Source organism: Ambystoma mexicanum, chromosome 8 (assembly GCF_040938575.1).
Source record: "Ambystoma mexicanum isolate Mex_15411 chromosome 8, UKY_AmexF1_1, whole genome shotgun sequence".
Classification (NCBI taxonomy): Eukaryota; Metazoa; Chordata; class Amphibia; order Caudata; family Ambystomatidae; genus Ambystoma; species Ambystoma mexicanum.
This window is the reverse complement of record NC_090929.1, coordinates 452709127-452722356: the sequence shown is the minus strand read 5'-3', so window position 1 is coordinate 452722356 and position 13230 is coordinate 452709127. Positions and strand designations below refer to the sequence as shown.

Here is a 13230-nt window from a genome sequence, read left to right as displayed (position 1 = left end):
AGCTCAAAAAAGGAATTCTCCTGAGAACGGAAACTGCTATTTTATTTCAGTTGACTTTCAAACCTGTATGCTTGGTCATGTAAGTGGCCTCTTCGAGTCTATACCAATAATCACTAGTGGCCAGTCCTGCTACCTCTTTAGAAGCACCAATAATTTGACTGGTTTCAGCAAGGCCATCTTTTATTAAGTAAAACATTTGCGTCCTATTATCTGAACATAGGCATTCCACCACACAATTATGAAAATTAGCAATCATACCTCCAGGAGTGTGAGGGAACTAGCTGCTCAGATTGTCATAGCAGATGTGGTACAGACTTTCTTCCCCATGGCAGCAGCTAAAATGAACAAATCAATAGGAGGATCGATCTTCAAGAATAAGGCAGCTTAATCAGAAGCACAGTGCATTTTTCTCATCCATTTGTGGGGCCCAGCTGCTGACTGTGATGAGTCAAAGCAGCCCTTTTAGTAGAGGAGTAAATAGATGCGGTGGGTCTTTGGGCTCCAACAACCCAAACATGATTGCCTTTGCCTCGTGCTGATGCAGCCTTTTTTGAACCGCAGAATAAAAACAAATCAAGTCATCAGTAGATGATGCACAATGGAATCGAGGGTGGGGAATTTGGTTAGTTATCACACGGGGTTGCTGGATGTCATTGTGAACAAGGCCTGGGAGGGAGGAGAGACAGTCATTGGTGAAGTCTTTGGAGGTCTGCCTAGAGAGGAAGTCTTCTTAGGCTTGCCTACAGGTCTTCATCTGGTACCAGCTCGTTAGTTCTCTGCAGAAGCAATGGAGACTGCCTGCTTTTGTAGAGGCTCGACTTTTTTTTAGCCTGCTTTTGAGATTGTCTTGAAGACTGCACATTTTTGTGGTCAAAATCGACAGAATGGACTTCAGCAATGAGATAATTGGCCTTGAAGATAAACCGGACCTGCTTGCCAGTGGAGTAATCAATTATTTTCTTTATTTTTATTTATTTATCATTTATAAAGCGCTCACACAGCCCGCAGGCATCGAGGCGCTGTTACAGGAATTGTTTGTTTTTTCTTAGTTGCGTAATTGTGTTTTTTTTTGTCTTAGTTGCGTATTTATAACGCGCTTAAACACCCAGAGGTTTTTTAAGCGCGGACCCAGGGATCGAACCTGTTGTTGCTTCGTGTCGTCTTGCTTCCAAGACGCGCACGCTGCCGATGAGCTATCCTCCCGGGACAATTATGATTCACCCATCAATGGTCAAGACATTTGTCAATGGCAAAAAAGTTACTGGTGAAGCTCATGACAGAAAAATGCCACTCACAGTGGTCCCCGAGGAGGACCTTAACAGGGCGTAGAAGATACAAGGTTCACATCCACTTCAATTTTGGGGCTGTTGGATAGATACCCAGCTAAAGACCCACGTGGAGTCTTGGAAAATTTGAGATATTAACCCACCTTAGTTTGATGTCCTTTGCCATCCTGCACGTCATTCTTTGCCAAATAGGGCCCACTGTTAACACAGACCTTGAAAAACAACCAATGCACTAGGTATGGTCCCTTCTCACGAAATAAAACATGGTTGACTTAGGAAAAATAAAGGCTGTGGAGTAAATAGTGAGAGACACTTGCATCACAAAAAATCTCCAAGTAGCACAGGGCCAGTGGGACATGTCGCGTGAAAGCATAAATCGGTTCTAAAATTGCATGTACATGAAAAACTTTACTTCTAAAAAGCAGTGGAATGTGATCCAAGATCTTGACAAAGGAAGAAAACAAATCCACTGACAGTACAGTGTATTATTGGAACTCGCAGTGCCCTGATCACTTTCTGTCTGTGCATGCCTGTCGATCAGTTTCTTTTTCATTTTTTAATGCTCCTACCACATAAACAATGGTTTCAAAAAACACTGATGTGCTTCTTGGAGGGATAGTTGGTGGGTAAAAAAGCCAGAGGGGCAATATGTATTGCCGTAGTTATGTTTTTTACAGCAAAATACAAGGGAGTACTTTCTACTGTTAAAAAGTGTTCTGGGATACCGAACATAAGCAGAGATATCCAATGTTTATGAAGATCCCATGACGCGAAAGCAGAATTATTTTTACCTCCAGGTCTTGCATAAACACCATATTGTAACAGTTGCCTGTTGGTCATTTGCTGGCAGGTGATGTGTAGGTCACCAGAATAGCACTACCTGCGAAGTACACAGTCACACTAATAGATATAATGCAAAGTCAATAAACTGTACCGCCACACCAGTGTACTTGATGGTCGGTTGCAAAGTGTGCGCCCTAAGAACTCAAATCCAATAATGGTTAGTTTCTCCAACTCAGCAGTATGTCTAAACCAGAGCACAGAGCTGCGTTCTATCCTTGGCAAAAAGATCTGGGCATGATCCTCAACGAAAGCCACATGCGATCAGTTGCAGAAAAATTATGTGTGCATGATCAGGAGAATTTCTGTGCTTTCAAAACATTGTGGGCGTTTTTACGTGCATATTGACAAGGAGATTTCTGTTCTAATTTTTTTGTTTTCATATGGTGAAGGCAATGTTTAAGGGGAAGAAATCTAAAGTGCAGTCTTTGGTGCTTAGAGAACAGTAACTAATCGAATTCTCAGATATTAATTGTTTGACAGATTCAGCTTCTCAAATTAGGAATGATGAATTTTTCAGGGGAGGCATGCACTGCGGCCTGCCTTCATGTAGAACCAATTCCACGAGTGGATGCCTGGCCATGTTCCATGTGAACACACAGTGCAGCTCATCACAGAAACTGCCACTAAACATCAAAGAAGCAGACTGCTGCATGTCATCCAGGTCACCAGACGTAATCCAACAATAACTGCTCGATCCCCTCACTGTTGACATTTAAAAGATTACAGGACTGATGAGAAGATCATCATCAGGGCTGCAAAATGACAGTACGTTAGGATGTATGCATCTACAACCTGTTTTACACAAGCACAATACCCTCTTCCCCTCACCCCCCCCCCCCACCCAATAGCAGTGAAATTCATTTAATTTATTTACCGGGAAAGTGGACTGGAACACATGTCCCGTTTTCAGCCACGCCCGGCCAGGATTTAGAGTTACAGCAACAGTCTATTGAAAACAGAGCATCAGAAAACGTCTCCAATATTGACAACTACACACATGTATTAAGAGACAATGCTTAAAATTCCCTTAAAACTCGCTTCATATATTATCACACCTCCCTGTATACATTTAAACAGGTGACCGACGCCCTATGACCAAGTGTTTACTGTTGAAAGGCAGGCCTAATGGGGTACTATGGTCATACAATAATGGGTACATAAAGCTAAACTTAGATGCCCTGTGATGGCTGTGTACATACAGACAAGTTGATCGACTATAACCTTATGCACATTTGGACAGGTAACAACATATCGTGTGCATTGCTTTTTCTAAAGAGGCGGAAATGTGACGCATACATAACATGTATGATGTACAGTCAGAAACATGACAGGATCTGTGGCCATTTGTTTCATCCTGATAGGGCTATCCTGCCATCAGGTAATATTATCCCCACCAAAAATATCGCTGTATATATATGGTCGTCGGGAACGGCCATAGGCAATATTTTTAGTGGGGATAGAATTAGGATATTTTGGGAGCGGAGGCGGCGGGGTTGTCCCCTGCTCCTTTTAAATAAAACAGGGGTTGCGGGGGTGTCCCCCGCAGGTTCCATGCCTTAATATCACCGCAAAAATATGGCGATATTTTTGCAGGGATATTAACACATGGAACCACTATCCTGTGTAAAGGTGGTGTGGGGGGTGTAGAAGGTCACCTGTACTTCCTGCATACAGTTAACCAGTGCCAATTCACCTGACTGTGTGCTCTCTAGAATGTTGGAAAGAAAACAAGCACCGATTGTGAGTAGAGTCATGTGACTTGACCTGTTGGCCAGTGCTTCTTGTGTACATGTTTGTGACAGAGTGCCCATGACAAAGGGATTGACGAGTACAGTTACAACAGGGCATATGGCCCTGTATATCCCATGTTCACTCAGACAGATTGTAGGTCTTCAGGTCTGTGTGCATTAAACATTGATATGGTGCATTGTGTACTTTCCGTGTAGCCAAACAAATGACAGGATGGATAGTATTGAGTATTGTTCTATTTGCGACCTCCAGATAGGCATCAGGATTTCTGCTCCTCTGAAAGCTTACAGTCAGAACAATTCGGCGTACTGCTAATCAACCGACTCGCTCCCATTATCAACCATAAGGAATGCCACTTTCAAAATACGTCAAGTTAAAATGTTGAAGGTCATTGTATGACTCACTATTTCTCTGCGTGACCTGCACTACTCACTAGTGTGGGGCCACCTCGAGCTCTGGTCTGAATGGCAAGGACCAGTATCCAAAAACGACCCAAGTACAAAGGGTGGACACTGACGGAGCAGTTCCATGTGTTACTTAATATACTAGCCAGTTCTTTCTTATTCACAACTAAAAGGAAATCACTACCAAGCACTGGCGTAACGGGGCCCCGCAACCCCTGCAGGGCTGGGGGCCCCACCACCACCTGTCTCCTGGGAGGGGGCCCCACTTGGAGTAACCAAAAAATGCTAAAATAAAATTCACAAATAACAAAATTGGAAACAAAAAAAATCCTTTTCAATTCACTATGCATTCATTAAAGGCAGAGTGACAAACTTTTTTTGACTCCCCCCCCCCCCCACGACATGGAAGACCCTAGGCTGGAGGCCTCCATGTCATTGGGTAGGGGGAGCATTATTACTTCAAAAATAGTTTATTTTTGAAGTCACTCTGCCTTCATAAGAAATTATTTCCGTTAATTTCTTTTTGAAGTAATAAGGCTCCCCTCAACCCGATTTTGGGGGCGGGGGAGAGGTGTGTGTGTGTTGAAAGGGTGCACACTTAAATGGGTGGCTGCCTGGGTGTGCTGTATGGTTATAGGGTGCACACTTAAAAGTATGGTTGGCTATGGCTTGCAATTGATAAAGTAATTCTGAATACTCGAAGTTCACCGACAGCAGATCTGCTAAATTGGAAAGTCCCTTCAGAACCGTTACATTACATTGGGCCTCATAACGAGTCCCCGGTAACCCTGCCGTGCTACTGGCGGGTTGCCGCCGGATCCATAAATATTTACTGGCACCTGACTTCCCGGTGCCACCGGGAGATTACAATCCTGGCGGCCTGGAAAGTCAGGTGCCGGTAAAATGCAAATCCCCATCCCCATAGGACCCTATGGAAGTTGGGCACACACTGAAGCACCTGTACAGTTGCTAATGGTGCCGGTGCTTCCGTGATCAGTCTGCCTACCGTGGCCGCTGTGCCTGGCAGGGTCAGACCAGTTGGGCACAGCGGCTCCGGCGGGCAGACCTGAAATATACCGGTCCAGAAACAAAAGGTGCCAGTAACCTTACCGGCACCCTTGTTTCCGGACCGGCAAGATCGCCATGAGGCCCATTGTTCATGAAGTATGCTTACATTATACATAATATGCCATGTAATTTGAATTGTCATTCTAAATACTTTGTAAGGCCACTGACACCAGATCTTTTAAATTGTATAAGCAATACTCTATACGATCTCTTAGACAAGATGTGACAGATTATGATATTGTTGATCACAAGATAGAACCAACATTTGAATATCCAAAAATGCTTGCTGATTGGACATGCAACGTGTATAGATAAGAACTTGGCATACCTAATTCATTGTGTATATTTTACAAATGTATAAATTGTCATCCAATGATTGTATATATTTTACAAATGTATTAATTATTGTCCTTCAAGGATTATATAGTAGATCTCGCACTGCAATCAAGATCAAGGAATCTTTACTATAAATTCCGGTGAACAATTACATTAGCCCCAATCTGCTATGGACAAGAGTAACCAATCAGGCATCTCGTTAGACACCCTTACCTAATGTAAACTGGTGACGTCAGTGCATTCCTTCCGACGCACTGAACGTCATCCTTAAGCAGACATCTTGCTGCATATGACGTTCCGACCATTTCCAGAACTGACATCTCTGAACTACCTGCTGACGTCAGATTAGGTAAGAACTGTGATTGCTTATTCCTAGAGGGACGTACAGATTCACAAAAAGATACTATACTAATGCGCATCTTCCTTTATTAGAAAAGGAACTTGCTCCAGTTACCCTGACAACCCGCTTCAGAATCTGAATGACAACTTGAGACCTTTTTTGATACTACAGACTCTGGGTAAATCCGTTCTACTTTAAGTCCCAATTCCCTTAACAACTAGAATTTGCCATCAGTAACATGAATAGACATCAACACTATTTATTCTTGCAGCATCCACAACTTTAATAAGATAGCCACATTAACTCACGTATTTACGTTTTGAACTAAGATATACAGGGAGATCCCGCTGCAAGATGAACCCTCACATTAAGATTAACCCTCACATTAAGATTAAGTCGACCAATTGAACACATGGGATGACAGGTGATTATTTCCCTTGATTAATAGGATACGTGATTAAGATATCTCAATACAAGACTAATACTGATCAGGATTTTCTCACTTTTTACTTTTGTAGGTAACTTGAGAGGTTGAAGCTAGAAGATTACATTTCAGTTGGATACATTATGAACCTTTCTACTTGATAAAAGACATTTTGATCTTGAAAAAGGGAGTTCAACTCCCGAAACGCGGCAAGCTCTTTATGTGACCTGTAACATTAAGACGAAGAAAATATTTATGTACTATTCATAAATTATATATATTTGCAATTAATATGAATGTTAAGTGAGATATGGTAAGGAACAAGTTACTTACCTGTAACTGTTGTTCTCCAGCATGGGTTTGGCATGGATTCACATGCTCATGAATGTTCCCCGTTGTCAGGCTGGGAATCCTCGGTGTAAAAAAAAAAAAAAAAAAAAAATCAGTTTCGATTCTAAACTGTCTTTCTCCTATAAACCAATTACTGAGCTCTGGGTCATACTGCCCCCAGCCAATGAGTGCCCTTTACCTAAGCCCCTCCTCTGGCAGCCATCTTCAGATTTGGTAGCACGTAAAGTGGCAGTAGGACCAAGAGAAGAGCCGCAGAGTGACAGGTCGCATGGATTGCATGTTAATCCGTGCAAGACCCATGCTACAGAACAACAGTTACAGGTAAGTAACTTGTTCGTTCTCCAGCATGGGGTCTGGCATGGATTTACATGCTCATGAATAAAGAATACATAACAGTACAAACATGCACAACCACGGGAGGTGGCAAGGCTCAACAGAAGAAACCCCTTACCTCCTCACCAGGCTCACCTTCAAGCAAACGAATTGCGCAGCACTGCTTGGTCGACTCTGGACTTCTCGTCGACGTAGTATAATTTCGTGAAGGTGTGCGTCGACCTCCACGTAGCAGCCCTACAAATGTCCAGCAGGGGCACACCAGACAGGAACGCTGTTGTAGCAGCGATCACTCTGGTAGAATGGGCTCTCGGACGGCCAGGCAGCGGTCGGTTTGCCAACCGGTGCCAGTGAGTGATACAGCCGGAGAGCCACCTGGAAATGGAAGCCTTGGACAAGGCCTTCCCATGGTTCACGTGACCAAAGTTAACAAAAAGCTGAGAAGTTTTCCGGAAACTCTTCATGCAGGCCACATAAAACTTCAGCGCTCTAGCCAGATCAAGCGAGAGCAAAGTACTTTCAGCCGGCGACGAAGGAGTCGAAAAAACACAGGTAACACCAAGGGCTCGTTGAGATGAAATTCCGACAGAACCTTGGGCATGAAGGAGGGGTGCGCCCGCAGCACCACCCTTGTCTCGTGAAAAGTCAAGTAAGGCTGCTTGCATGACAGGGCCTGGATCTCACCTACACGTTTTGCAGAGGTGATGGCCACGAGGAACGCGGTCTTCCATGACAGAAACTTGAGCGAGGCTGAATGCATCGGTTCGAATGGAGCCTCCATGGGCCTACTCGGCACCACATTGAGTTCCCACACACCACACTGAGTTCCCACACCGGGGCCGCAGCCTTCACCGGCGGGAATGAGCGGAACAGTCCCTTGATGAAGTCCTTAACTAGACGGTGCAACCACAGTGAAGACCGTCTCAGAGATCTGGTGTAGCGGGTGATAGCCGCCAGACGTACCTTGATGGAGGCGTGAGCCAGTCCCGATTTAGCCAATGACAGTAAATACGGAAGTACTTGAGGGGCCGTGACCCTCAAAGGGTTGATCTTCTGCGAACGGCACCAAGTCGCAAAGCGCTTCCATTTGTGTCCGTAGCACTTCAAAGTAGACAACGTCCTGGCGAGTACTTCCTTGCAGTTTGCCGGAAGATCTTAGCCACCGAACTCTAACGCTGCAAGGGCCAGGCCTTCAGGTTCAGAGACCCTGGGTCGTGGTGCAAAATTGCGCCTCCTTGCCTGGCAAGAAGATCAGCGACCACTGGCAGCTTGACTGGAGGGGACGGTGACATGCTGAGAAGGTCCGGGTACCAGATCTGCCTCGGCCAGGCTGGTGTGACGAGGATCATCCTGCACCAGTACCGTCTGAGTTGATTGATGACTTGAAGTAGTAACGGCAACGGAGGGAACGCCTACAGAAGGAACAAGTTACTTACCTGTAACTGTTGTTCTCCAGCATGGGTCTGGCATGGATTCACATGCTCATGAATATTCCCCGTCGTCAGGCTGGGAATCCTCGGTAAAGAAAAAACCAGTATCAGTTTAGTTTCTGATCTGTCTTTCGTAGTAATAACCAATCACTGGTCTCTGCGTCATACTGACCACAGCCAATGACTGCCCTCTACCTAAGCACCGCCTCTGGCAGCCATCTTCAGATTTGGAAGCATGTGAAGTGGCAGTATGACCAAGTGAAGAGCCGCAGAGGGGTAGGCGGGAGGGTTCGCATGTGAATCCATGCCAGACCCATGCTGGAGAACAACAGTTACAGGTAAGTAACTTGTTCCTTCTCCAGCATGGGGTCTGGCATGGATTCACATGCTCATGAATAAAGAATACATAGCAGTACACACATGCACAACCACGGGAGGTGGCAAAGGCTCAACATTAAGCATTACATCAAACTCAACATTAAGCATCTTACCTCCTCACCAGGCTCACCTCAGGCGAACAGGTTGCGCAGCACTGCTTGGCCGACCCTGGACTCCTCCCTGGAATCCCGATCGACGCAGTAGAATTTCGTGAAGGTGTGCGTCGACCTCCACGTAGCAGCCCTGCATATGTCCAACAGGGGCACACCAGAAAGGAACGCCGTGGTAGCTGCGATCGCTCTGGTGGAATGGGCTCTCGGACAGCCAGGCAGCGGTCGGTTTGCCAACCGTTGACAGTACCTGATACAGCCGGAGAGCCATCTGGAAATGGAAGCCTTCGAGAGAGCCTTCCCCTGATTGACAGGTCCAAAGTTCACAAAGAGTTGTGACGTCTTCCGAAAACACTTCGTGCGGTCCACGTAGAACTTCAGCGCTCTAGCCACATCCAACGAGTACAAAGTCCTCTCAGCAGGCGACAAAGGCGACGGGAAGAACACAGGCAACACCAAGGGTTCGTTGAGATGGAAGTCCGACGGTACCTTGGGCATGAAGGAGGGGTGCGTCCTGAGCACTACCCTCGTGTCGTGAAAAGTCAAGTACGGGGCCTTGCAGGAAAGGGCCTGGATCTCTCCAACCCATCGTGCGGAGGTGATGGCCACAAGAAACGCTGTTTTCCACGACAGAAACCTCAACGGGGCCAAGTGCAGAGGCTCGAACGGAGGTCCCATGAGCTTGGTCAGCACCACGTTGAGCTCCCACGCCGGGGCCGGCGCCTTCACCGGCGGGAACGATCTGAACAGTCCCTTCATGAACTCTTTCACCAGACGATGAGACCACAGGGACGTCCGGCCCGTGGTTCTGGTGTATCGGGAGATCGCAGGAAGATGAATCTTGATGGACGCGTGTGCCAGTCCAGCTTTGGCCAGCGTCAACAGGTACGGCAGTACCTGGGGAGCCGTAATCCGTAGAGGGTTAATCTTCTGTGCGTGGCACCAGACAGAGAACCTCTTCCATTTGTGTCCGTAGCATTTAAGAGTCGAGGGCGCCCTGGCCTTTGCAAGAACCTCTCTGCAGTCGGCCGGTATGTCGTATCCTCCAAACTCTAGCGCTGCAGGAGCCAGGCCTGCAAGTTCAGCGATTTCGGGTCATGGTGGAGGATGGCGCCTCCTTCCCTGGAGAGTAGATCCGCGTCCACCGGCAGCTTGATTGGCGGGGACGCTGACAAGTCCAGAAGGTCTGGGAACCATATCTGCCTCGGCCATGCAGGTGCGACGAGGATCATCCTGCACCGTGACCTCTTGAGCTGGTTGACGAGCCGGATTAGCAGTGGCAAAGGAGGGAACGCGTAGAGGAACAGGCCCTCCCAGGGGAACGAGAAAGCATCGCCCATGCTCCTCGCCTGGGGAAACCTGCTGGCGAACCTCCTGCACTTGGAGTTCGTCGCCGTCGCGAACAGGTCGATCTGGGGTGTGCCCCACCGTCGGAAGAGGCGATCCACTAGATCCTGCCGTAGTTCCCACTCGTGGCACGAGCGCAGCTCCCTGCTGAGTGAGTCGGCGATGGTGTTTTTTATCCCCGCCAGATGAAACGGCACCAGAAACATCCTTTGGGCGACTGCCCAATGCCACAGGTCCTGCGCCTCCTTGGACAGTGCTGGGGACCTGGTTCCGCCCTGTTTCCTGATGTAAAACATGGTGGTGGTGTTGTCGGTGAAGATCCTCACCACCTTGCCCTTGAGGGACGGAAGGAAGGACCTGAGGGCCCAGAACACTGCACGGAGCTCCAGGACGTTGATATGGAGGGACTTCTCCGTCGGGAGCCAGAGGCCTCTCGCGTGCAGATTTTCGGTGTGCGCTCCCCACCCTTCCAGGGAGGCATCCGTGGTCACTGTCTCTTGGTGGTCTGGAAGTCCATGCCCGCCGTCAGATGCGCGCGGGTGCCCCACCACTGGACCGCTCGGCGGAAACTCTCGTCGAGTGTGATCCTCTCCTCGAAGCCGCCCGTCGTTTGGATCCAGCGCGCGTCCAGGAACTCCTGCAACGGGCGCATCCGGAGCCTGCACATGGGAATGAGGTAGATGCAAGGAGACGACATTCCGAGGAGGGACTTGATGGACCTCACCTTGGCCGCGTCGGAAACCAACATCCGCTGTACCTTGCCCAGGATGGACCTGGTCCTTTCCTCCGACGGGGAGGCCAGAAGGGACACTGTGTCGAGCTTCGCTCCCAGAAACAGTGCGTTTTGCGCGGGTACCAGATGGGACTTGGCGTAGTTCACGGAGAATCCCAGGTCCGTGAGAAGTTGGACGGTCCTTGCCGTGTGCTCCACGGCGAGCTCCCTCGTCTTGGCTCGGATGAGCCAGTCGTCCAGGTAGGGGTAGACGTGGATCCCCTCGCGGCGCAGTTGCGCCGCCACCGGTGCAAGGCACTTGGTAAATACCCTGGGTGCCGACCGTAGTCCGAAGGGGAGGGCTTTGAACTGGTAGTGACCCCTTGGACCACAAACCTGAGGAATTTTCGGTGCCCCTTTAGGATGGGAATGTGGAAGTAGGCATCCTCCAAATCCAACGACGACAGGAAGTCTCCTTCCTCCAGCTGCCCCAGGACGTGCTGGAGGGTGACCATCCGGAACTTCTGCGCCTTGATGAACTTGTTCAGACGTAGCAGGTCTAGGATGGGGCGCCATCCTCCCGTCTTCTTCTTCACGAGGAAGTATCTCGAGTAAACTCCGGAGCCCCGAAGCCTCTTTGGGACGAGTTCGATGACGCCCTTCCTGAGCATCGCCTTTACCTCCAGGAGAAGCTGAGGGACGTGAAGCTCTTTCCTGGCCACGGGGGGACGCGCGGGCACCTTCTTTGAAACTCGAGCGCGTGGCCCCGGGCTAAGGCATCCAGCACCCAACGGTCGGTGGAGATGGACTCCCACACGCTGACGAAGCTCGCCAGCCGGCCTCCCACCGGGGTGCTTCGGTGGGGGCCCGACCCCACGGCCGGTTCAATCCTGTTTCGACGAGGCTTTGCCGCCTTGACCTCCTTGGCGACGACGGCGGGGTCCGCCAGACTTGCCTCGTCCTCTGTAGGCCTCCTGAGACGACGAGCGGGCCGCTTGACGGTAGGTGGAGAAACCGCCGCCGGAACCTTTGGAGGCGCCCTTGCCTCCGCTGCTCCGAAAGGGCGTCCGTCGTTGCTGTAGAACCCCAAGGGCCCGGGCCGTCTCAGTGTCCGCTTTAATGGCCTGAAGGGAATCGTCCACTGTTTTCCCAAACAGGTTGTTCCCATCGAACGCCATGTCCAGGACTCTGGTCTGTACGTCTTGACGGAAGTCTGTAGCCTTGAGCCATCCACGCCGCCTAAGGCACACGCCGTTGCCCAACTGGCGAAACCCAGTGTCGGCGATGTCCGTCGCAATAGTGATGGCGTGGTCCGACGCCACCTCGCCTTCCTGTAGGATCTCCAGGGCATCCGCCCTCTTGTCGTCCGGTAGGAAGTCCAGCAGGGGAGCCAGTTTGTACCATAGCTCCCTGTCGTACCGGGCCACGATAGCCAAGGCGTTGGCCGCTTTAATCGTCGTCGCTGCAGACGAGATGACCCTGCGTCCCATAGCGTCCAATTTCTTTCCCTCGCCGTCCGGTGGGGAAGTCGATGTGGAGGCCGCACCCCCCCCGCTTTCTTCCTGGCCGCCGCGGAGACGACGGAGTCCGGGGTAGGCTGCGCCCGGAGGCACAGGGGGGCCGCGTCCGGGACCCGGTACTTCTTCTCGTACCGGTCTCTTCTAGCTGGCGTCGTGGAAGGGTTCTTGAGGAGGGCGAGGCCCTCATCCCAAATGTCGTCCAGTAGAGGCACCGCGAGGACCGTCTTCCTCTTGGCCTCGCGCCGTTGATAAAGGAATACTTCCTTTTTCTTCTCCTCAGGGCAGAGTTGGAAAAGCTCGGATGCCCTGGCGATCATGGAGTGGAACGATCCAATCTCGTCGGGCGGAGAAACCCTGGTGGGAGGTGACGACGATAGATCCTCGTCGTATACCTCGTCGTCCGTACCCGTCGCTGCCGTGTCAGTCCCCGTATCATCCCCTCGGGTGGACGGGGAGGAGGACTGGACGGGGCGCGACGGCTGAAAAGGAGGTGGAGGGTGAATCCTCCTTTTCTTGGGCGGGGGAGCACCAGAAGGTCCCGGTTCAGGATCCCCCGACGGGAGAGGTTCCTCCGTCGGCAACGGTAGTCTCGTCCTTAT

At 49.7% G+C, this 13230-nt stretch overlaps 1 protein-coding gene across 14 annotated transcripts in view; it reads right to left on the bottom strand.

Moving 5' to 3' along the window:
* Positions 1–13230, bottom strand: part of RERE (arginine-glutamic acid dipeptide repeats) — a 2107422-nt gene that overhangs the window by 96357 nt on the left and 1997835 nt on the right. For 10 of the 14 annotated variants that reach the window (XM_069610039.1, XM_069610044.1, XM_069610042.1 and 7 more), the window contains one exon: positions 3004–3075. The exons of the other annotated variants lie outside the window; for them this stretch is intronic. In XM_069610039.1, coding sequence (XP_069466140.1) covers positions 3004–3075 — 72 coding nt within the window. The remainder of the gene's footprint in view (positions 1–3003; positions 3076–13230) is intronic. 14 annotated transcript variants of the gene reach the window in all.